We start from the raw sequence: 26,428 nt of genomic DNA, 5'->3' as shown, positions 1-26,428 counted from the left end.
TCGTAAAAGTTGTATCAAAAGACACAGAACATTATAAAGGAAGACATTTATAATGCCACAATTTTAAATAGTTTGTTAATATTTTGTTCCAGTCACACACATACATGTATATATTAAATATATGGCTTTATATCTTGCTTTTGATCTCTTAATGTATAATGACACTTATTTTTGGGTTCCAAGAATCTGCTTTTGACTTTTGTTTCTTTCCATATATGAGTGTGATTGTAAAGACTGTTGTAAAATCAGCCTGTTATATAAAAATCTATTAATCACTGGTAAACATTTACTAAATATTATAAAAGCTCTCATTTGATTCTCTCATGGAGGCCTCTTTGGTAGTTTGTGTTGTTCATTTGCCCAACTGCTGGAAACATGGGCAACTGGAGGTAATGAGAGGTCAAAAACAGAGAAATAATTCATATTCACTTGATAATTGACTTTTCTTTTTTTGTATGGGCAGTAGTAAACTACCCCTCTTCTTGGACTCAAGTGCACAACCAGATATTGAGAAAAATAGATGGGGAAAGAAGGGAGAAAGGAAAAAGAGAGGAGAGAGGGAGAGGAAGAGCATGTATGTGCACAGAGACATAGCAGGAACATGACAGAGAGGGAGGAGGAGGGGAATAACCACAGAAACAAGAGACACACAGCAGAGACAATAGGACAACAGACAGCATGGGGGTGGGGAGAACAAGTGTATGGAGCATGGGTGCACAGAGGCAGAAAGAAAGAAGAGAGAAGCAGACAGAGCACAAAGATACAGTAGTGAGAGGGAAACATGAACTTCAGAGACTGAGACAGATTGCACACAGTGGAGAGAGGCACAGAGGAAGTGAGTCACAGAAAGGAGATGACGGGTCATCAAAGGAAGAGGGGAAGGATGGGCAGGCAGCTGCTGTTATCCCCTTATATTGACTCCTAAACCCTTATCTGTACAAAGAATTAAAAAATATCCTGGGTACACATGTTTAAGAGAAAAAATTACCCTAAGGAAACCTGGGTTAAAGACATGGTAGGTAGCTCATAAAATAAGAAGTATAAATGGTCAATAAACACACACACAAAAATAAAAACTTAGTGGATGTAGTTAAGGAAATGTAAACAAGAACAGGCCTGATTGGCAGACATTAATAAGAATGTTACTTGTAGGTATTGACCAAGCTATAATTATTCACTACTGGTGAACAAATAATTGATTCAATATTTAAGGAGGACAATTTAGTAGTGTGGATTAAACACTTTTAATGCCCAGAAACTCCAAATTTAGAAATGTATCTTGAGGAAATAGAAAAATTCATAAAGATATAAGAGGACTACTCATCAAAGTGCAGGTTATGATAAAGAAAAATTCAAAGCAATTTAAATACCTGCCATTAGGGAACTAACTAGACAAATACTATACTTATACAATGGAACTCATAAAGTCATTAAAATGACTACATGTCTTTTTATTAAAATAATTAAAAAATAAAATGATGTCTATGATATATTAAGTGTACAGCTTCAAAACAACATACACACTGTGATTTCAGTTTTTTGACTCTTGTTTCTATATATAAGCATGATTGTAAAAACTATAAAATATAAGAAATATTGGTTAATATGTAATCAAACACTAATAAAGCTCTTGTTTCATTCTCTCATGGAGGCCTCTTCTTTTGGTATTTAGCTACAGTGGAGCATGGGCCTAATGAAATATATCCAGGATCAGCAGTGGGCGTGTGAATCATAAAATATAAACCTGGAAGCTCATTTGTGAAAATGTTAAACATGACTCTTTCCGAATGATGAGACTTATGATTTCCAAGGTCTTTATATTATCTGAATTCTTCATATTTAGTTACCTTTTTACCTTTATATTCAAATGAAATAAAGAGATATCCTTTTGACAAGATATTTGGTAATAAAAGCAAGATATAAAGTGGTAGAAGCATCCACAGAAACTATCCTGACTGGCAAGTCCTCCACAGTCTATAATGAGGAAAAACATAAGCATGGTTCTAGTTGAGAGGAAGGAGCCTACAGAAAAGGAAGAAATTGAATATAGGAGACACAGAGAAACACTGAGAAAACAGATAAATGGATTTTAGAAAATATGATAGCACACTGACAGGCTTAATGGACCTCTTCTTCCGTAAATGAAACACAAAAGCAAAAAATGAAAAGAATATTCAGACCTAGGGAAAGGACTCAACTCATACCACAAAATTGCAGAAGTAATGTCATAGAAAAAACTGGGACTAAAATTAAGAAGCCATCACAAAGCTCTTCCTACACAAAGGATCATGCAAAAGGGTAAAAGGAAAGTCCATTAAATTCAAAATACTGCACTGATCTCTCAGAGAAGGAACTGAGGCAGTAAGTTGCTCAGAAGAAAGAGAAAAAAGAGAAATATCCCAATTGGAGACATGCTTCTAGTGGAAAAAAAAAAAAAATAGCACCTTCTGCCATAGCCAGAATGATTTACCAAATACCTTCTTCTGGCCAAGAAGTCAGAAAAAGGTATGGGAAATAATCTCCTCAGTCTAAATATCTTAGTTGCATTACTAACATTTACTAGAAAAAAATAAGGCCCAGCCATTTCACTGACCACGTGACAATGCCATGAAAGCAGTCATCAGCTGACTCTAAAACAGGACAATAAAACCCCAAGGGCATGTCCTATAGAGCTAGATACTTTCCTTACTTCCATACTTGGTAAAGTGGCCACCAGTTTCCAACTTTTTTAACAATGGCAAAGAAAAATGTCACCTACCATAGCTTTCCAGAGTCCTAGAATTATCTACTATCCCCTTGCTTTCCCAAACTCTGAGAGGCAAAAGAAACAAAAGCCATACACAATTAGTCTTCAGGTTCGTGTCCTGGGAAGAGGATTTGAGGCAGTATCTTGCAAACCGGTAATAAAACAGTACAGAGATTTCAACCACATTCTTTGTGGGTACATTAATGGTTCCCACATTTCAGCCAATAAATAGTTTGTGCTCTCGCTCTAGACAAAATTAAAAAGAATATGGACCTAATGAAATAGATCCAAGATAAACTAAAATAATAGAAGGAGATTAAGAGGCAGCTGACAAAATTAACACAATTTGTCAATTAATGAGTATCTCCTTTGTGTTGGAGAACAAAAGACAGTCACTAAGGAAGAAAACTGAGGACAAAAATAATAGCATTAAACTACTACAACAGAAAACAAATTTTATAAAAAATTAAGAGAACTCAGCCAGTAGATTACAGATTGAAGAAGTCTTTTGAAATGAAAAACAGAAGACATGAATAGACATGAGCGATCACCTCACATCTGTCAGAATGGCTGAAGTCAACAACACAAGAAACAACAGGTATTGTCCAGGATGTGGAGAAAAAGAAACCTCTTGCACTGCTGGTGAGAATGCAAACTGGCACAGCCACTGTGGAAAACAGTAAAGAAGTTTCTCAGAAAGTTAAAAACAGAAATACCCTAGTAATTGTGCTACTGGGTTTTTACCCCCCAAATTATAAAAACACTAATTCAAAGGGATACATGCACCCCAATGTTTACAGCAGCATTATCTACAATAGCCAAATTACGGAAACAGCCCAGTATCCATCAAATGATGAAAGGATAAAGATGTGGTGTATATATAAACACACAATAGAATATTACTCAGGTGCCAGGGTGCCTCAGTTGGTTAAGCGTTCGACTCTTGATTTCAGGTTATGACCTCACGGTTCGTGAGATCAAGCCCTGCACTGGGCTCTGTGCGGAGTCTGCTTGGGATTCTTTCTACCTCTCTCTCTGCCCCTCCCCCACTTGCACTCTCTCTCTCTCTCTCTCTCTCAAATAATAAACTTTTAAAGGGAATATTACTCAACCATAAAAAGAATGCAATCTTGCTATTTGCAATGATGTACGTGGAGCTAGTAAGTATTATGCTAAATAAACTAAGTCAGCGAAAGACAAATGCCATAAGGTATCACTCATACGTGGAAGTTAATTAACAAAACAAATGAGCAAAGGGAAAAAGAGAGGCAAACCAAGAAACGGACCCTTAACTATAGAGAACAAACTGATGGTTACCAGAGGGGAGGTGAGTGGGGGGATGGGTTAAATAGGTGATGGGGATTAAGGAGTGTACTGTGATGAGTACCAGGTGATGTACAGAAGTGTCGAATCACAGGGTGCCTGGGTGGCTCAGTCAGGTAAGTGTCCCAACTCTGGGTTTTGGCTCCGGTCATGATCTCATGGTTCGTGAGTTTGAGGTCCGCATCAGGCTCCACACTGCTGGTGTGGAGCCTGCTTGGGATTCTCTCTCTCCCTTTCTCTCTGTCCCTCCCCTGCTCACACTGCCCCCCTCCAATAAATAAATAAACTTAAAAAGAAGTGTTGAATCATTATACTGTACACCTGCAACTAATATTATACTGTATGTTAACTAACTAGAATTTAAATAAACACTTAAAAAAATAATATATAAAGAAATATAACTCAGTACTAAAATGACAACCCAATTTAAAAATCTAATAGTCCTTTTAAAGATCTGAAGAGACATATCTCTGAAGATATACAAATGGCCAAAAGGTATATGAAAAGATGTTAATCAATAGTTATTAGGGAAATGCAAATTAAAACTACAATGGGATACCATTTCATATCCATTAGGATGATTATAATCAAAAGACAGACAATACCAAGTGCTGACAAGAATATAGAGAAATTGGAATATGATCCTGGTGGGAATGTAAAATGGAGCAGCTACTCAAAAGGTTAAACATGGTCCAGCAATTCTATTAGGTATATACCTAAGAAAACCGAAAACACAGTTCCACACAAACACTTGTATATTAATGCTTATAGCAGCATTTTTCATAATGGTCAAAAAGCAGAAACAACCTAAATGTCCATCAATTCCTGAATAAACAAAATGTTTTATATGTTTGTGGAATATTATTCACCTGTAAGAAGCAAGGGGTATTGATTCATACTACAAAATGATGAACCATGAAAATACTATGTTAAGTGAAAGCCAGACACAAAAGGCCACATATTACATGATTCATTTGTATGAAATGTCCTGAAAAGGCAAATCCACAGAGACAGAAAGTAGATTAATGGCTGGAGAGTGGAAAGAGGTAAGAGAGGCTGAAAAATGACTGTTAATGGACATAGGGTTTCTTTTTGGTGTGACAAATATGTTCTGGATTTAGTGGCGATGGTTGTACAACCTTCTCTTAATATACCAAACACCGATGAATTATATATTTGAAAGAGTAAACTGCATGGGATGTGAATTTGATTTAAAAAAACTTTCAACAAAGCAGGAAAGAGTATTCAATGGAAAAAATACAGTCTCTTTAGCAAATGGAGCTGGGAGAACTGGACAGCAACACGCAGAAGAATGAAACTGGGCCACCTTCTTAACACCGAACACAAAAATAAATTCAAAATGCATGAAAGACCTAACTGTGAGACAGGAAACCATCAAAATCCTACAGAAGACAAGCAGTAACCTACCTCTTTGACTTCAGCTGCGGCAACTTCTTACTTGACATGTCTCCGAAGGAAAAGGAAACAAAAGCAAATATGAACTATTGGGACCTCATCAAGATAAAAAGCTTCTGTACAGCAAAGGAAACAATCAACCAAACTAAAAGGCAACCGACAGAATGGGAGAAGATATTTGCAAATGACAGATCAGATAAAGGGTTAGTATCCAAAATCTATAAAGAACTTACCAAACTCAACACCCGAAAAACAAATAATCCAGTGAAGAAATGGGCAGAAGACATGCACAGACACTTTTCCAAAGAAGATATCCAGATGGCAAACAGACACATGAAAAGATGCTCAACATCACTCATCATCAGGGAAATACAAATCAAAACTGCAATGAAATACCACCTCACACCTGTGAGAATGGCTAAAATTAACAATTCAGGAAACGACAGATGTTGGCCAGGATGTGGGAAAAGGGGAACCCTCATGCACTGTTGGTGGGAATGCAAACTGGTACAGCCACTCTGGAAAACAGTGTGGAGGTTCCTAAAAAAATTAAAAGTAGAACTACCTTACAACCCAGCAACTGTACTACTAGCTATTTATTCAAAGGAGTGCTGATTTGAAGGGGCACATACACCCCAATGTTCACAGCAGTGCTATCAACAATAGCCAAATTATGGAAAGAGCCCAAATGTCCATCAACTGATGAATGGATTAAGAATATGTAATATACACACAATGTATACATATACATACAATGGAATACTACTTGGTGACAAAAAAGAATGAAATCTTGCCATATGCAACAACATGGATGGAACTGGAGGGTATTATGCTGAGCAAAGTAAGTCAGAGAAAGACAGGTATCATATGATTTTACTCATAGGTGGAATTTGAGAAATTCAACAGATGAACATAGGGGAAGGGAAGGAAAAATAAGATAAAAACAGACAGGGAGGCAAACTATAAGAGGCTCTTAAATACAGAGAATGAACTGAGGGTTGCTGGAGGTGGGGGAGGGAGTGGGTTAAATGAGTAATAGGCAGTAAGGAGGGAACTTTTTGGGATGAGCACAGGGTGTCCTATGTGAGAGATGAATCACTGGGTTTTACTCCTATATATTATAACTTGAATACAAATAAAAAAATAAAATAAAAAAATCAGGAGACACTAACCAATACTGAGACATACCCTGGGAAAGTAAACTAAATTCAAAAAAAATGATAGGAATCCAGGACCCCACAGGAAAAATATATCAGGGTTGCCTCTGACACAGAAACATTAAATGCCTGTGCCCCGAAAAAGGGGAGTAAAATTGACAGATTTTGAATTAAGGATTATTATCCAAAGGTTTTATATCCAACCAAGTTGTCTGTTCTTACATAAAGAGAGTCTCAAATTTGTAAGAACTGAAGAGATGCTCAGTCCTGAACAACTGTTTAAAAATCTAGCCTAACAACAGAACAATTTAAACTAACAAACTCATAAACAGTTTTATGAAAAGATTCATGGTAAATGCTGATCCTGTGTTTAAAAACATAACTAATATAACACGGTGATTTTGCTTACAATATGGAAGTTGTATGTTACAATTCTTAAAAATAAAGCTGGTCAACAGAGTAGTTAATACTACCATAATGAACTGAGACAAAATTCAGAAAATGCAATATTGGCAAGTTGGGGGAAGTATGTGTGTGTGTGAGTGCAGGTGGGGAGAAACTGGACATGTACAACCAATTGTTTAATTTTTCATATGATGGAGTCAACAGATACTATTTCATACCCGAGAGTGATGAGAGAGTGGTTTCAGCAGAGTATTTAATGAGATTACATGGCTGCTAAGTTGTCAGAAAAACAATTCAACTCAAAGAAAATCATACAGCAATGAACAAAAGACTGGAAACAGCAGGAAATCCTTAAAAATGATAAAATACCCTGAAAAACCAAAATAATTTTGAAAAAGAAGAACAAAGCTGAAGGACTCACATTTCTTGATTTCAAAACATACTACAGTACTACAGTTAGTACTGGCAAAAAAGCAGACAACTAGATCAGTGGACTAGAATAGAGGGCCTAGAAATAAACCCTTGATCTATCCTCAAAGGATCTTTGACTCTTGATAAAATGACAAGACTACTCAAAGGGGAAATTTCTCTTCAACAAATGGTGCTGGCACAACTAGATATTTACTTGCAAAGAATGAAGTTGAGCCTTACTTTACACCATCCAAATTAACTCAAAATGGAGTGAAGGCCTAAACATAAGACCTAAAACCATAAAACTCTTACAAGAACACATAGGGGAAAAGTTTCATGGCACTGGACTTGGTAATGATTTCTTGGATATGTCAGCCAAAAAAAAAGACAAAAAAAAAAAAAAAAGACAACAGGGACTGCATCAGTATTAGATACATCTGTGCATCAAAGGACACAATCAATAGAGTGAAAAGGCAACCCACTGACTGGTAGAAAAACTTATAAATTATATATTTGATAAGGGGTTAATGTCCAGAATACATAAAGAACTACAACTCAATGACAACATTTTTTTAACCTGTTTCAAGAATGGGCAAAGGACTTGAATAGACATTTCTCCAACAATGATATAATAATGGCCAATAAGCATAAGAAAAGATGCCCAATATCACTAATCGTCACAGAAATGCAAATCAAAAACACAATGAAATACCACTACATACTTACTTGGATGGCTACTAAACAACAACAAAAACATAAGTGTCGGCAAGGATATGGAGAAACTGAAACTACTGCACATTGTTGGTGGGACTATAAAGTGGTACAGCTGCTACAAAAAAGTATGGGGGTTCCTCAAAAAATTAAAAATAGAATTACCATATAATCCAGCCATTCCACTTGCAGACATGTATCCAAAAGAATTGGAAGCAAGGTCTTGAAGGCCTATTTGCACAACCATGTTCACAGGAGCATTATTCACAATAATCAAGAAGTGGAAGCAACGTAAAGGTCCATTGAGGGATGAATGGATAAACCAAAAGTGGAATATTATTGGAATGGAATATTATTCAGCCTTAAAAAGAAAATCATGTCATACAGTACAACATAGATGACCCTTGAAGACACTATGCTGAGTAAAATAAGTCTGTTACTAAAAGATGAATAATGTATGATTCCACTTATATGAAACTATCTAAAATCAAGTAAAACAAGGGGCTCAGGGAAACAGGGAATTGTTGGGTTTAATGGGTACAGAGTTTCTGTATCATAAGATGAAAAGTTCTGGAAACTATTTCACAAGAATGCGAATATACTTAACAGTACAGAACCTTACATTTAAAAATGGTTAAGATGGTAAAGTTTTGGTTATGTTTCTTTTCTTTTTTTCACCACATAAAAAGTTCACTTGCCTCAGTCTGAAATGGAATTTTGTATAATAAACTTTTACTTAATAAATTTATCAGAACAAGAAAAAATAATAATAAAATTTAAACCAAACATATTTGTTATAACTTCAGAGTTAGGTAGAATAAATTCACTCCAAAAGAAAAACGCTCAAATTCAGTGGGGAGAAAAAAGTTAACTTACACTTGAGCAAAGTGACCCAGTAAAGCTAAAAGTAGAAGGATGGGCAAAGAGAAACTGTGCAAATATAAAGTTCTAAAAATTGCATTGGATGAAGCAGAATCAAAGACAAACATATTAAAAATGGAAAATAAAACTTACTTTGAATGCTGTATGGTACAATTCACAGTGAATAAAAACGTATCAAGAATGTTTATGTGCCAGACATAAGATAAACATCTACATGTAAACCTTTAATTACGACAAAGATAAATCAACCTTTGAATATGTTCTTTTAACTTATTTTCCATTTCCCACTTATTTGCCATCAATATTTTAACCTTATGTGTCTATGCAACTCTTGTGCATGACGATACCATAGCTTTTTTTTTTAAAGTAAGCTCTATATCCAATGTGGGCCTTGAACTCAAGATCCCAAGATCAAGATCATGTTGTACCAAATGAGTCAGCTAGGCACCTCTATATACTCTTTGAAGTGCTTAACAGACCAAGGAAACCAACATTTGGAAAGAATATAATCAATAAAGGTGAATTACTAGATATAATTAAATGTCATAACCTATATGGAGACTCCACCTCCTTTATAACACCCTTGGAGTACTTGTTCATACATTAAGCCACAAAGAAAATCTGTATATATCCTTAAAACAGAAATAGAACTGAGTACAATCTCTGATCATAATACACTAAAATTATAAGTTCACATGTAGTGATAATAAAGTCAATCTTACAAAAATACAAAAAAAAAAAAAAATTATCCCCTAAAATTTTCTCTTGGTTGAAACAGCAAATCCAAAGGTATAATTACAGAACATCTAGAAAGTACTACTAATAAAAATACCACAAATATAAATCTAATAAAAATACCACAAATCTACTGGATGTGTATACCTCATTTCCACTTGGGGATCTAAAGAGTTGAATAAAGCAGCCCTCCCATCCTTATAACACCACCACCAAAAGTATATCAAGTTTAAGTTCATGACTTTTCTTGAAGCCATTAGAAAGTTGAGGTTAGGTCAATGTTAGCCCAAAATCTAAAGAGCAAATGTTGTCTGTAGGGAGATATGAAACATGAGCACCAGATCATCTGGAGGAGATACCACTGGAAACCCTCAAGAAGGATGGAGACTGGATTAAGTGGTAGAGGCCAAGTATAAACTGGTAAGAGTGTGAAGCCCTTGAGGGCTACAGAAATTGGAGAACTCCACACCTTCTTGCTGCTATTTCTCCACAAACTCCACCAGAAAAAAGATTGAAGAGTTTTATGGACGTGTCTATTACAGTGCAGACCCAGGAAAAAGGAACAGTAGCTGTTGTGGGAAAGGTACAAAACTCTACCTTGGAGGGATGTCAGCGAATTGGTAGAAAAAGGACCTCCAGGGACCTGTCTCTTCCCTAGAAACACCAAAACAAACAAACACAAACAAACAAAAACCTGGCAAGAACTGTCAAAAAATCAACCTCATCAAGTGTGGAAGAGGCAACTAAGTGAAAACTTAAGTAGGAGCAAAGCCATCTAAACAAGGTAGGAGAGCTTTGAGGTTTTTAATTTACCCTTCTCTGGCAGTTGCCTGCATTCACATTGTAGGTATTTGCTTCCACAGGAAGCACAGAGTAGTATCTTGTTCCCAAGGAATTGTTTCATTGAACCTCCCTAAGTATTCTCTGAAGAACTGACACAAGGGGCCTATCTTGTTTCACTAAACATGGAACTCTCTTAGGGCATTTCAGAGGATGGAATTTCCTTGAAAACATTGAAAGCTAGATGCAAAAACAAAAACAAAGAAAACAGCTGGCTGAAACACTAGGCAAATGGAAAGCCAGGGAAAAAAGCAGTGAGAATTTTGGGGAAATGGGGCTTTGAACATCTCCGATGTACCTCAGGGGAACTAGAAAGCTCATGCACAGGGCAGGACGCATGTTCAGAAAAGACCCAAGAAGACCATAATGTTTCATAACTGGCTGATCTGTAGGTTCAGTGCAAGCTAGAAATTTGCTAAGGTAGAGTTGTAAACAGCCTACCTAAGCACTGGCTTCCCTAATACACAAAAAAATCTACAAGGAACTGGGTAATTTTTTCCCCTTTCCTTTCCTTCTTTCTTTCTTTTTTGCTTTCTCTTTTTTGGTTCCAGGCACTTAAGGCAATCAGTCAAACAACAAGCTGACTAATGAGCTAAAGAAAGAAAGACAGAGACCAGAAACACAGTCTGTACAAAAATAGTTTAGAAAAATCACTAAACATACCAACAATTTTAAACCACAATAAGCAGTAACAACAAAATCCTAGGGAGGGGGGAGAATAATCTGATTTCCAAAGTCAACATATTATGATATTCAAAATGTCTAACTTCCAAGAAGAAATTACAAGACATCCAAACAAACAAGAAAGTATGGGTCACTTAAAAGAAAAAGAAAATGGAGACTTTAAATCAACTGTCCTAAATATGCTTGAAGGGCATATGGACAAATAAACAATGAGAATGATGTCTCACCAAATACAGACTATCAATAAATAAAGAAAAATAAAAAGGAAACAAATAGAAAATTATGAAGCTGAAAAGTAAAGTAACTAAAAAATTCACAGCAGATTTGATGAAATCTGTGAACCTGAAGACAGCATAAATGAAATTATCCAGTCTGAGGGACAAAAAGGAAACAGAACAAAGAAAATGGACAGAGTCTCAGAGACTTATAGGACACCATCAAGCTTACAACATATGCATGGTGGGAGTGTCAAAAGAAGAGAGAAAGAGAAAAAATATTTGAAGAAATAATGGTTGGAAACTTCTCAAACTTGATTAAAGACACGAATCTAAAATTGAAGAAGTTCAATGAACTCCTAGTAAAACAAGTTCCACATCAAGACACACAATAACCAAACTGTTAACTGACAAAGATAAAGACAGAATCTTGAAGCAGTAAGAATGAAGAGACTCAGAACGTACAAAGGATCATCAGTAAGATTAACTGCCAATTTCTCATAAGAAATGATGGGAGGCCAACAGGCAGTAGGATGGTATTTAAAGTGATGTGAAAAACTGAAAAAAAGAAATCTGTATCTGGCAAAATTATCTTTCAAGAATGAAGGTGAAATTAAGACATTCCCAGATAAACAAAAGTTGAAAGAATTCAAAACTGGATGTCTTTCCCTACAAGAAATGCTACAGGGACTCCTTCAGCATGAAAGAACACGAGGCAACAAGTGAAGCCATGTGAAGAAATAAATAAAACCATATGAAGCCATATGAAGAAATAACACTGGTAAATGTAAATATATAGGTAAATATAAAAGTCAGTAATATATTTCTGGTTATAACTTCTCTTTCTCTTCCTGTAAGATTTAAAAGACATGCATAAATTAAAAATCTATGTTAATGGTCACAGAAAGTATAAAGATGTAATATGTGACTATAAACAAAAGAATGAGAGGCAGAGAGGTATAGAAGCAGAGCTTTGTATATTACTGGGGCTAGATTGGCATCATTTCATATGTGTTGTTATATGTGTAAGAGTTAACTGTAATCCCCCAAAATAACTAAAAAATATAAAAGAGAAGAAATGAGATGGGAATCAAAACGGTTCATTATAGGAAATCAATTAAATACAAAAGAAGGCAGTGATAGAGGAATTGAAAAAGAAAAACTGTTAGACATAAAGAAATAATGGCAAAATTGTCTAAGTTAAGTCCTTTCCTTTCAGTAATTCCTTTAAATGTAAATAGATTAAACACTCGAATTCAAAGGTAGAGATGGCAGAATGAATTTTAAAAAATCATAATCCACTTATATGTTGTCTAAAAAAGACTTCATTCTGGGGCACCTGGGTGGCTCAGTCGGTTGAGCGTACGACTTCGGCTCAGGTCATGATCTCAGGGTCCGTGAGTTCGAGCCACGCATCAGGCTCTGGGCTGATGGCTCAGAGCCTGGAGCCTGCTTCCAGTTCTGTGTCTCCCTCTCTCTCTGCCCCTCCCCTGTTCATGCTCTGTCTCTCTCTGTCTCAAAAATAAATAAAAAACGTTAAAAAAATTAAAAAAAAATACTTCATTCATTTTTAAATCTAAGGCTAATTTAATTTTTAAAAAATGTTTATTTATTTTTGAGGGGGGGTCAGGTACAGGCAGAGAGAGAGGGAGACGAAGAATCCGAAGCAGGCTCCAGGCTCTGAGCTGTCAGCACAGAGCCCGACACGAGGCTCGAACTCATAAACTGCGAGATCATGACCTGAACCGAAGTTGGATGCTTAACCAACTGAGCCATACAAGGCACCCCAATCTAAGGCAAATTTAATAAGATCATACAAACACCTGCACTGAGGCTGTTTTCTTATACAGATGACCCCTGAACACAGGAAAAAGGGGTGCTGACCCCTAAAGGTGGTAGAAAATCCATGTGTAACTTTGACTCCCCCCCAAATTAACTGCTGACCCAGAAGCCTTATAACATAAATAGTTGATTAGCACATATTTTGTATGTTATACATATTACACACTACCTTCTTATAATAAAGTAAGCTAGAGAAAAGAAAATATTTTGTTAAAGAAGCTTTCCCTTTTCATAAATTTTTCTTAATGTTTATTTATTTTTGAGAGAGGGAGAGCATGAACAGGGGAAGGGCAGAGAGAAAGGGGGACCAGAGGATCCAAAGCAGGCTGCTGACAGCAGACAGCCCAATGTGGGGCTCAAACTCACGAACTGCGAGATCATGACTTGAGCTGAAGCCAGACACTTAACTGACTGAGCCACCCAGGTGCCCAGAGAAGAAAATATTATTAAGAAAATCATAAGAGGGGCACCTCAGTGGCTCAGTTGGTTAAGCATCTGACTCTTGATTTCAGCTCAGGTCAGGATCTCACAGTCGTGAGATTGAGCCCCACATCAGGCTCTGTTCTGGCTCTGAGCCTGCTTGAGATTCACTCCCCCACCCCCCATTCTGTCCCTTCCCAGTGCGTGTGCATACACATGCTTGCTCTCTCTAAAACAAACGTTAAAAAATAAAAATATTTCTTAAAAAATCATTAAGAGAAAATATAGTACTGTATTCATCAAATCTGCATATAAGTAGATATTTCACACCTATTGTTCAAGGCTCACATTCTTATTGTTCAAGGCTCAAGTGTAATTTAAAATAACATGAAGACACAGAGTGGGATTGATGCTTTGGCCCATTTTAATTAGATTCAGTGTCATATATTCAAGAACAGGATTTGTTGTTGCTGCCACTCTAGTTCCTTTCATCAGAAGGGGTCAGATATGCACATTGTTCTGGTAATACACCCTACAATTCCAGACCATTGCTTCCAGAACTCATGTAGACAGGGCTTTTATCTGAGAAAGAAATCCATGCTCAGGAAAGCTGACCCCAATCCTATCCTTATTACAAAGTCCATCCTGGCAAATGTCCACTTATTATTTTCAGTGTGTGGCAGCTGGTATTGGAAATGTTATTGGTGCCATACTGTTTTTACCAGATGTTATTAATGGAATGAAATCATTCTGCTCTGGTCTCCTCCACAGCACTCACCAGAGAAGGACAGGGTCTTCAACCAACCCCACAGAAAGATATAGAGCCCAAACTGCCATCCCCTCACTGTTCCCCATTCCGCACTCCATTTTGAAAGACACTGACTTTAGATCCAAAAACACAGTAAAAGGATGAAAAAAGAAAGAAAGAGAGAGAGAAAGAAAGAGAGAGAGAAAGAGAAAGAAAGAGAGAGAGAAAGAGAAAGAAAGAGAGAGAGAGAGAGAAGGAAGGAAGGAAGGAAGGAAGGAAGGAAGGAAGGAAGGAAGGAAGAAAAAGGATGGGAAAGATATTCCACACAAACAGTAGTAATGAAAAGAAAGCTGGGTAGCTCTACTAATATCAAACAAAAGAGAATTTGAATTAAAAATTATTATAAGACATAAAGAAGGGGATTATTTATTGATAAGACGGTCAACTCATGAAGAAGTATAACAATTAGGAACATATGCATACCCGATAACAGAGCTTCAAAATATATGAAGCAAAAATGGACAGAACTGAATGGAGAAACAGTTCCACATTAATAGTTGCAGACTTCAATACATGACTTCCAATATGATAGAAATACTAGATAAAAGACCAGTAAGAAAACAGAGGATTTGAATAACACTATAAACCAAATAGACTTAATAGACATAAACAGAACACTCTAAACAACAGCATAATTCTCAAGTGCACATGAAAATTCTTCACAAGAGATTATATAACACAGTAAAAAAACAAGTCATTATAAATTTAAAAGGACTCAAATACTTTGAATTATATATCCAAATATATTCTTTGAACACAATGGAATGAAACTAGAAATAATAAAAGAAATTTGGAAAATAAACAAAAATGTGGCAATTAAACAAACTATTAATAGTTAAAAAAGAAATTACAAGGAAAATTAGAAAATACTTTAAGATGAATGAAAATGAAAACACATACAAAAACTTTGGAATGCAGCGAAGGCAGAGTTTAGAAAAAAATTTATATTTGCAAAAGCAGGGCTCAGAGGAAATTTATAGTGGTAAATACCTATATTAAAAAAGAATAATAAGAGGGCACCTGGGTGGCTCACTCGGTTAAATGTCCGACCTCAGCCCAGGTCATGATCTCACGGTTTGTGAGTTAGAGCCCCACATCGGGCTCTGTGCTGACAGCTCAGAGCCTGGAGCCTGCTTCCAATTCTGTGTCTCCCTCTCTCTCTGCCCCTTCCCCGTGCCCCCCCCTCTCAAAAATAAATAAACATTAAAAAAAAAAAAAAGAATACTAGGGGCACCTGGGTAGCTCAGTTGGTTGTGTCCAATTTCAGCTCAGGTCATGATCTCGCAGTTCATGAGATCCAGCCCCAAGTCGGGCTCTGTGCTGACAGCATGGAGTCTGGAGCTTGCTTCAGACTCTGTGTCTCCTTCTCTTTCTCTGCCCCTCCCACCTCGTGCTCTGTCTCTCTCTGTCTCCGTCTCTCAAAAATGAATAAGCATAAAAATTTTTTTTTCATTTTTTTCCTTCCCAGTTTTTAAAAAAATTTTAAATTAAAAAAAAATTTTGTTTATTTTTCAGAGAGAGTGAGTGCGAGTGAGTGGGGAAGGGGCAGAGAGCAAGGGAGACACAGAATCCCAAGCAGGCTCCAGGCTCTGAGCTGTCAGCACAGAGCCCGATGCGGGGCTCGAACTCACGAACTGTGAGATCAGAACCTAAGCCAGAGCCGGACACGTAACTGACTGAGTCACCCACGTGCCCCTCCTTCCCAGTTTTTATTTAAATTCCGGTTAGTTAACAGGCAGTGTAAGATTAGTTTCAGGTGTAGGATTTAGTGATTCATCACTTACACAGAATAATAACTTAAAATCAATAACTTTAAACTGTAAGGAATTAGGGGTAAAAAAAGAGCAAACTAAAACCAAAGGAAGCAGAAGTAAATAATAAAGATTAGAGTGAAGATAAACAGAGTAGTGACTAGAAAAACAAAGAGATGAATTAATTCTTATAAACACACAAACTACAAAAAAATGACTCAAGAAGAAATAGAAAATCTGAGTAGAGTTATAGTAAAAAGACTGAATCAGTAATAAACTTTTCCCCCAAAGAAAAACCCATGACTAGTGGCTTCACTGATGAATTCTACCAAACGTTTAAAGAAAGTATCAATCATTAACACCAATTCTTCTCAAACTCATCCAAAAAAATCAAAGAGGAGGGACAATGTCCTAACTCATTCTATGAAGCCAGTATTATCCTGATACCACAGGCAGACAAAGAAAGTTATTAAAAAAAAACAACCATAGATCAATATCCTTTACAGAGATGCAAAAGACCTTTTCAAAATTCTAGCAAAGTGAATCTAGCAGCATATGAAAAGAATTATGTATCAAGACTAAGGAATATTTAAGGATTTATCCCAGGAATGCAAGGTTGGTTCAATACATGATTATCAATCTATACCATATTAACAGAATAAAAGAAAAAAAAAAGACCCAGACGATCATCCCAATAAATGCTAATGCATCTGGCAAAAAACACAACATTTTCATGGTAAAGATACTCATCAAGAAAGAAAGGGAACTTCCTTAACACGATAAAAGTCATGTATGAAAACTCAAGCTCACATCATTCTCAATGGTGAAAGACTAAATGTTTTCCTTCTAAGAACATGAACAAGACACTTTTGCCACATGTTTGACACTGTTGATCTGGAAGTTCCAACCAGAAAGTAAATAAAGGGCACCCAAATTGGAAAGGAGGAAGTAAGACTATTTCTATTCACAGATGACATGATCTTATATGTAGAAAATCCTAAGGAATCCACAAGAAAAATGTTAAGAGGTAACAAATAAATTCAGTAAAGTTATAGAGTACAAAACCAATATACAAAAATTAGTTGTGTATCTCTACACTAGCAATAAACAATGCAAACATGAAATTAAGAAAACAATTACATAGCATCAAAAAGAAAAACTTACACAAATTAATATGGAATTTCAAGGGACCTTGAATAGCCAGAACAGTCTTGAAAAAAAAGAATAAATTGGAGGTTCTATACTTGATTTCAAAATTTATTACAAAGATACAACAAACCAAAACTAGCGTGGGACTGGCATAAAGGACATAAAGACCAGTAGAATAGAATAGAATAGAATAGAATAGAATAGAATAGAATAGAATAGAATAGAATAGAATAGAATAGAATAGAATAGAATGCCTGAAATAAACCCTCATATATATATTGTCAACTGATTTTTGTCAAGGGTGCCAAGACCATTCAATGGAGAAAAGACACTCTTTTTTCAACAAATGGTGCTGGGACTAGATATCCACATGGAAAAGAATGAACTTGGAGCCTTACTTTGCACCATATACAAAAACTTAGATCAAAAGTCTTAAACATGAGACCTAAAACCATAAAACTCTTAGAAGAAAATAGGAGAAAACCTTAAAGACATTGCATTTGGCAATGATTTCCTGGATATGACACCAAAAGCAAAAACAGATAAACTGGATTACATCTAAATTAAAAATCTGTGCCTCTGAGGACAAAATCAACAGAATGAAAAGGCAACCCATGGAATCAGAAAGAATATTGAAAATTAAGTAGAAGAGGTTAATATCCAGAACATATAAAGAAATCCTACAAATGAACAACAAAAAACTTGATTAAGAAACAGGCAAAGGACTTGAATAGATATTTCTCCAGAGATCACATACAAATAACTAATAAGCAAATAAAGATGTTCAATATCAGTAATCATTAGGGAACTACAAATCAAAGCACAATGACATACCACTTCACACTCATTAGGATGACTATTTTTATTAAAAAAACAAAACAAAACAGGGGTTGGCAAGGATGTGGAGAAACTGGAACCCCTGTGCACTGGTGGTGGGACTAAAAATGGTATAGAAAACAGCATGGCAGCTCCTCAAATAATTAAAAATAGAATTACCACATGATTCTGCCTTCCACTTCTGGTTTTATTACCTCCCCTGCCAATTGAAAGCAGGTTCTTGAAGAGATATTTGTACACCTATATCCACAGCAAAATTATTCACAATAGTCAAAAGAGAGAGTAACCCAAGCGTCTATTAACAGATGAATGGATAAGTAAAATGTGCTATATACATACAATGGAATATCATTCACCCTTAAAAAATAAGAAAATCATGTTACATGCTACAACATGGATGAACCTTAAGGATATTTTGCTAAATGAAATCAGCCTATTACTAAAAGACAAATGATACATGATTCTACTTATATGAGGTACCTAGAGTAGTCAAATTTATAGAGATAGAAAGGTAGACTGGTAGTTACCAGAGGCTAAGCATCAAGTGGAATGAGGAGTTGGTTGAGTGGGTATAGAATTTCAGGTCTGCAGGATGACAAGAGTTCCTAAGATGGATGATAGTGATGTCTACACAATGATATGAATGCACCAAGCTGCACATTTAACAATGGGTAAAATGAAAAATTCTGTTATATGGATTTTACCACACTTAAGAATAAAAAAAAAAAGAGAGAACAAGAAAATCAAATAAATACAGCAGTGTTGATGCATAGGGGCACTTTTACCCCAATGTTTATAGCAGCACTTTCAACAATAACCAAATTATGCAAAGAGCCTAAATGTCCATCAACTGATGAATGGATAAAGAAGTTGTGGTTCATATATACAATGGAATACTACTTGGCAATGAGAAAGAATGTAATATGGCCTTGTGTAGCAACATGGAACTGGAGAGTGTTATGCTAAGTGAAATAAGTCATACAGAGAAAGACAGATACCATATGTTTTCACTCTCATGTGGATCCTGAGAAACTTAACAGAAGACCATGGGGGAGGAGAAGGAGGAAAAAAAAAGTTAGAGAGGGAGGGAGGCAAACCATAAGAGACTATAAAAACTGAGAATAAACTGTGGGTTGAAGGGGGGTGGGAGGGAGGGGAAAGTGGGTGATGGGCATTGAGGAGGGCACCTGTTGGGACTTCATATTTAAAAAAAAAAAGAAAATCAAGAATAAATTTAACTAAGAAGGTCTAAGACTTGTAAAATGAAAGCTACAAAACATTCCTGGAAGAAATTAAAAACCTAAATAAATTGAAAGACATTCCGTGTTCACAGCCTGAAGACTTAATACTAAGATTGCAATAAACTCCAAACCAATCTGTAGATTTAATGCAATTAATATCAAAATCCCAATGACCTTTTTGGCAGAAATGGAAAAGCTGATCCTAAAATTCATATTCAAATACAAGGGGCCTGAATAGCGAAGTAGTCTTGAAAAAGAACAAAATTGGAAAACTCATGCTTCTCAATTTTAAAACTCACTACAAAGCTAGAGTAATCAAAAATACTGCAGTAATGGAGTATGACTAGGCATGTAGATCTAAGGAATGCAATTGAAGGCCCAGAAATAAACCTTCACATCTACTGTCAGTTGATTTTTGACAAAAGTGTCAAGACCATTCAATGGGGAAAGAATAGTCTCTTCAAAGACTGGTACTAGGACAACTGGGTATCCACGTGGAAAAGAATGACGTTTCACCCTTACCTTATATTACATACAAATATTAACCCAATATATATCAAATAGGTAAATGAAAGAATTAATAGTATAAAATTCTTAAAAGAATATAGGGACAAGACTGGATTTGGCAGTGGTTTCTTAGATAGGATACCAAAAACACAAGCAACAAAAGAAAAAAACAGACTTCATCAAAAGTAAACTATTGTGCATCAAAGGATGGTAATAAGCGAGTGAAAAGACAACCCGGGGGGGGGGGGGGAGCAAATATTTACAAATTACACACCCAATAAGAATCTACAATCCAGAATAAATAAAGAACTCTTGCAATTCAAAATAACAAACAACTTAATTACAAGTGGGCAAAAACCTGAATAGACATTTCTCCAAAGAAGATATATATATGTACACACACACACACACACACACACACACACACACACACACATATGGCCAACAAGCACAGGAAAAGATGCTTACTGTCATTAGGAAAGGGGAAAGCAAATCAAAACCACAATCAAAATGACAATGAGTATGAGATACCCTTCACACCTACTAGCATGGCAAGAAAAACCCAAACAGACAAACAAACCATAAAACAAGGTAAATAAAAAGTGCTGGTCAATGTGGAGAGAATGGGGCGCTCAGACATTGCTGGTGGGAATATAAATGGCATATCCATTGTGGAAAACAGTTTGGTGGTTACTCAATAAGCTAAACACAGAATTATCATATGACCTAGAACCTCCACTCCTAAGTATATAACCAAAAGAACTGTATACAAGTGTTCAAATAAAAACTTGTGTACAGATGTTCATATCTGCTCCTTTTACAGTAGCCAAAAGATGGAAACAACCTAAAAGTCCACAAACAGATGAATAAATAAAATATAGTATATACATGCAATGGAATATTATTGACCCATATAAAGCAATAAAGTACTGATACATGCTAGGGCATGGATGAACCTCAAAAATATGTTAAAGTGACAGATGTCTGACTTGGTGACATCCGTATGATTCCATTTATATGAAATACACAGAACAGGCAACAGAGGCAGAAAGTAGCTTCATGGTTGTCAGGGGCTGGTGGGAGGGGGAATAGAGAGCGACTGCTTAATGGTTAGGAAGTTTCTACTGGAGTGATGAAAAAGTACACAAACTGGATAGTGGTGATATGTAAAACACTGTGAATATACTCAGTGCCATTAGACTGTACACTTTAAGATGGTTAAAACTATAAACTTTATGCGTGTAAAGTGTATGGATTTTACCACACACACACATATACGCACACACACACACCCTCTACTGAGATCTTTTTTCCCTATCTCCTCCATGGAACAAAAAGCCTTAGTCTGTTATCATTCCCAATTCTTCTCCTACTTTAAAAAGTCATATTGTTCTATTTATACATGTAATCACTATCATTTAATACCTACCAAAAACTCAATTATGAGAAATAATATTTATGAATTGTCTCAATGTCTTGTGTCTCCTTGCCTCTAGACTAGTGGTCTCTAAGTTTTTTTGATCATGCAGTCCTACTGATAAAATATTTTTGAGCACAAATTACCAAAGTAGATATTTATTTATGTTATAAATTATGGCTCTATTCATATATTATAAAACATATACAGAAATATAAATTTTAAAAGGCTGAGAAAAATAAATATCTATCTTTTTTTTTTTTTTTTTGTCTGTACTCCAGTGCCCCATTCTGTAAGCATCCCTCTTTGGAGAACACTCCTCTAGATACCCTAAATTTTATTCTTGGGTTAAAGTATTAGTCTGCATTTGCTGCCCCCTTGAAGTCTGCTTTTACTGAAACTCCCTAACATAAGGTCATATTAACCTTATGGGTGTTGTTACTGAATTCCTTGTAAGGATGCTGTTGAGGACTCTTACATACACTGTGGTGCCTTCTTTATGAGAATAGACGAGAGAAATTTCTCTTAGGTCTCAGTATCAGAAATATTTATAATGCTTTTGAAAACCTAGTTTTTATATTATAGACTTATGTAATTGATCACAAAGTTGTAGCAACACCACGTGCTAGAAAACATAGAGCAAAATTTGTGGTTCACTTCTAGCAACCATATCCATAAGGTGTATTTATTTATCTCCCCTCTGGCTTCAACTTGTCTTACCAACACTCACAATTCTTCATTTATTTATCTTTAAAAATCATGTTGTAGCTCATCCCTTCCTGGCTTTAATTTAATTTTCTATCATTCTAATTCTTCATTTACTCAAGAAAATCATTATTGTATTACTTACATAAGTATGTGTCTGGATATTTGTGTCTGTGTATATCTGTGTATGTGTTTAAGAACATCTCAAAACTTCTTGAAAGACAGGGAGGAATGAATAAGCAAAAAAACCCCAAACAAACAGAAACGGCCAGGCACTAATGTTCAGAATGGAGGTCATCCTAAACTGGAAGGTCCCCCGTGCCAGGGGTACACTTTGCAGATTCTGAAGCATTTAGCAGCAAAGCCCTTCGTCATAACTGAGTGTTGAAGAAAAGAATGACAACTCACAATAGCACTGTACTACACTTTCTCACTCTTTTCCGAAAGTTGGTAAGAAATGTTATAGTGAGGAAAGGGCAATTGGCTTTTTTTTCACCTGTGTGCAAAGGTTAACTAAAAAGTCCATGAAAAAGGCAGTCACATTGCCAGACGGAATTTGTAGCCATGTACCTGGATGTGTTTCCTTCTGGTGTGCTCAGAAGTCATTTGGGGATGACTTGTATTCAAAGCTTTCTTATTCTTCTTGTTCCGCCTCTCAAGGTATCTCCTCTGGTGGTCGGTAATGCTGCTGTATAATTTAATTCGCCTGGGTGACAGACAAACTCTTTCATGGCCAAAAGCTTGGATCAGTCGGGCAGTGTCAATGGTGGAAATAGAGCTGCTTCTCTCCTGCAAAGTCACCTCTTTATCTGTTTGGATCAAGATATCAGATTCCACAGGAGAATTGGTTGTGGAAAGGATGTTGGTGGCAGTGTCTGTGAGCAGCTCACTTTCGTCAGATGGTCTAGAATCTGAGGAAGTGTTGTTTATATAATGAAAACCTGGCTGTTTTCTCAGGATATACTTATCAAATTTAATCTGTTCAATTTTAATCTGGTTGGACTTCCCAGCTTGATGAGTAGAAAGCGCCTTGCTTTTTTTAAGCTCTCCTGTGTTTTTATGGCATTTCTCCAGGCTCTTATACCGCTTCTTTTTCTGAAGCTTGATTTTCTGCTGTTGCTTAATATCCCGTTCGCCTCTGCTATCATCCTGTGTGCTTTCAGAGGCCCAGAGAGAATATGTGATGGGATTCTGAAGAAGTTTAGCCAAACGATCAAGTCGCTCCACCAAGGATAGTTCTTTTCTGTCACTAAACTCGGGAGGTTTCTTTTGTTTCTGTCGCTCCTGATACTTGTTCCAGAGTTCATTCAAACTCACAGTGTGCTGAGTTGTTAGCTCTGGGGTGACCTTACAATCCCTTTTTGGATCACTAATTTGTTTGTCACTTTTTGGATAATCTCTAGCCTGACTTTTAGCGGAATGCATCACTTCTTTGTTTTCCAAGTTTACATTGATACTGAGGCTCTCTATTCTGGTATAATCTGCCTTGGTCTTTCCCACATTTTCATCAGGGCAAGGAAGACAAGTATGTTCTCTTTGTTTGTCTGGATGACGCTGAAAGAAATCTTTCCAAGAATGCCTCATGAAAACACTCCTCCCCAAGGATTCATGGCAAACATCTTGATCAGTTGGTAGGTGGACTGGATGATGAAAGTAAAACTTGGCTGACCTGAAGACAGAATGGGTAGTATTTTCAAATTCTGAATGACATCTGGACTCTGAAAGGGAGAAAGAAAAAGATTTTGAAGGATTTTCAAAATATCTGTATTCCCTTTAGAAATAGTATTCACACTTAGGGACACCTGGGTGGCTCAGCTGGTTAAGCGTCCAATTTTGACTCAGGTCATGATCTCGCGGTTCATGAGTTTGAGCCCCGCATCGGGCTACGGTGCTGACAGTGCGGAGTCGGCTTGGGATTCTCTCTCTCACCCTCTCTCTGCCCCTCCCCTACTCTCTATCTTTCTCAAAATAAATAAACTTAAAAAACAAAAAAAGAAAAATACCCATCATTAAAAAAAGTTTCTACACAGCAAAGGAAACAACTGACAAAGAGAAAGGGCAATGTATGAAATAAGAGAAAAGAAGTGTATACTATATGTCTGATAAGAGGTTAATCTCCAAAATATATAAAGAATTCATACAACTCAATAGTAAAATAATAACCCAATTGAAAACCTAGGCATATAACTTGAACAGCCATTTCCTCAAGATATATAAATGGACAATAGGTAGATGAAAAAAGGCTCAACATCACTCATTAATCTTATCAAGGAAATGCAAATCAAAACCACAATGAATTATCATCTACATCTGTCAAGATGGCTACTATCAAAAAAACCCAAAACACAAATGTTGGTGAGAATGCAAAATGTTGTAGCTGCTGTGGAAAACAGTACGAAGGTTCCTTAAAAAATTCAAATTAGAACTACCATATGGTTCAGCAATCCCAGTTATGCGTATTTATACAAAAGAATTGAAATGAAGATCTCAAAGGAATATTAGCACTCCTAAGTTCACTGCAGCACTATTCACAACAGTCAAAATGCAGAAGCAAACTAAATATCCACCAACATATCGAAGAATAAAGAAAATATGGTATATCCATAAAAAGAAGGAAATTCTGCTATATGTGACATGATGGATGAACCTTGAGGACATTATGTTAAGTGAAATAAGATGGATTTCACTTTTATGAGAGATCTAAAATAGTCAAATTGACAGAATCAAAGAATGGAATAGTGGCTGCCAGGGGATTGGGAGGAAGGGTAGGAAATGGGGAGTTACTAATCAATGGGCATAGAGTTTCAGTCAAAGCAAGATGAGTAAGTTCTAGAGACCTGCTGTGTAACATTGCACCTATAGTCAACAATATACCGTACACTTAAAATTTTGTTAAGAGGGTAGATCTCATGTTCAGTGTTCTTTCCATGATAAAATTATGGGAAGGAGGGAAGGAAGGAAGGAGGGGAGGGGAGGGGAGGGGAGGGGAGGGGAGGGGAGGGGAGGGAAGGGAAAGGAAAGGAAAGAAGGTAGGAATCTGAGGATAAATTATGTGAAGCCTAGAATACTAGGCTAAGGACTTTAAAATTTATTCTTAATGGAAATTAAGCACCAGTATACCATTTGAGCAGAGGAATAACAAGATTATGGCTATACTTCAGGAAGGATACCACAGCAACAGGATAAAAGCAGCAAAATGTCAAAGGGCTAACGAGAGTACATTAAAAAATAAAGCAAAAGCAAAAGCAAAAGAATGAGGAAATAGATAACATTACTGGAAAATGTATTTGTTTTCCAATATCAGTATTTTCAAACAACGCAGTCCCACTGACTTGGGGCTGAAGTAAAATACATGGTAAAGAGTAGAAAATGAGCAAGCTGAATCCGTTGAGTATAAAGAGCTCTATGAGCAATGAGACTACACAACCCTATCTCATGGTACTTCATTGAGTAAAGGTCAAATCAGTTGAGATGGATGTCTATTCTGATAATACATTAGTTTTACACACAGCATTTGTAAAATTCTCCCCAAATATATCAAAGTATATTAAACTATGATTTACTACTTTTAAAAATTAAAGTTAAATATGCTCATTGTAAAATATTCAAATAATGTAGAGAATTTAAGGTGAAAAAGTCTCCCTGCCATCCCTCAACCCCTAAGCCACTTTCTAATAATAACAACTATTAACCAGGTTTTATATACCCATTTAGATAAAATGCTGCCAAGTGCTACAAAAATATTTGTTCAATGAAAAAAGTATTTTATGCATATGTAAACATTTTATATTTACTGATTTGATATATAATTTAACTACATGTTTAGGTTGTTTCCAAATGTTTACTCTCCTGAAGAACGCTGCAGTGGATATCTGTGCATGTGTGTGTGTGTGCGTGTGAGATTTTATGTTTGATACAACTTTATGTGTATAACTCCTGCAAGTGGAAATGCTGGATGAAAGAAACATTTATTTCAATTTTAGTCCATGTTGAGAGTTTAGACAAAGGGGTCCAAAATATTGCTGCTTCAGCATCCATTTTGTGTAGGCAAGCGGACTGCAGGGGCCTTGAACTAACACTAGCCCCTCCTTCGAATGCATGCCCTAGAGAACAGCACGCAGAATCTTAAGTATTTAAGTTCCTTATATGACCTCCCCAAAAGTCCTTGTGATACACAGTCTCCCCACCTCCTAGGGCCTTACCCTTTGTGCACCGCTTACACAAGA

The 26,428-nt window shown here is 36.3% G+C and overlaps 1 protein-coding gene across 6 annotated transcripts in view; it reads right to left on the bottom strand.

Annotated features, from left to right (window-relative positions):
- The window catches only part of ALMS1 (ALMS1 centrosome and basal body associated protein), a 219,032-nt gene that overhangs the window by 20,246 nt on the left and 172,358 nt on the right, over window positions 1-26,428 (bottom strand). For all 6 annotated transcript variants that reach the window (XR_008289406.1, XM_053200763.1, XM_053200766.1 and 3 more), the window contains one exon: window positions 22,773-23,920. Coding sequence is in view for 5 of the 6 variants with exons in the window: in XM_053200763.1 (XP_053056738.1) it covers window positions 22,773-23,920 (1,148 nt within the window). In the remaining variant the exon portion in view is untranslated. The remainder of the gene's footprint in view (window positions 1-22,772; window positions 23,921-26,428) is intronic.

The sequence above is a fragment of the Acinonyx jubatus genome, chromosome A3, assembly GCF_027475565.1.
Source record: "Acinonyx jubatus isolate Ajub_Pintada_27869175 chromosome A3, VMU_Ajub_asm_v1.0, whole genome shotgun sequence".
In the NCBI taxonomy this organism is placed as follows: domain Eukaryota; kingdom Metazoa; phylum Chordata; class Mammalia; order Carnivora; family Felidae; genus Acinonyx; species Acinonyx jubatus.
Note: the sequence above shows the minus strand (reverse complement) of the source record. Positions and strands in the feature narration are given on the sequence as shown.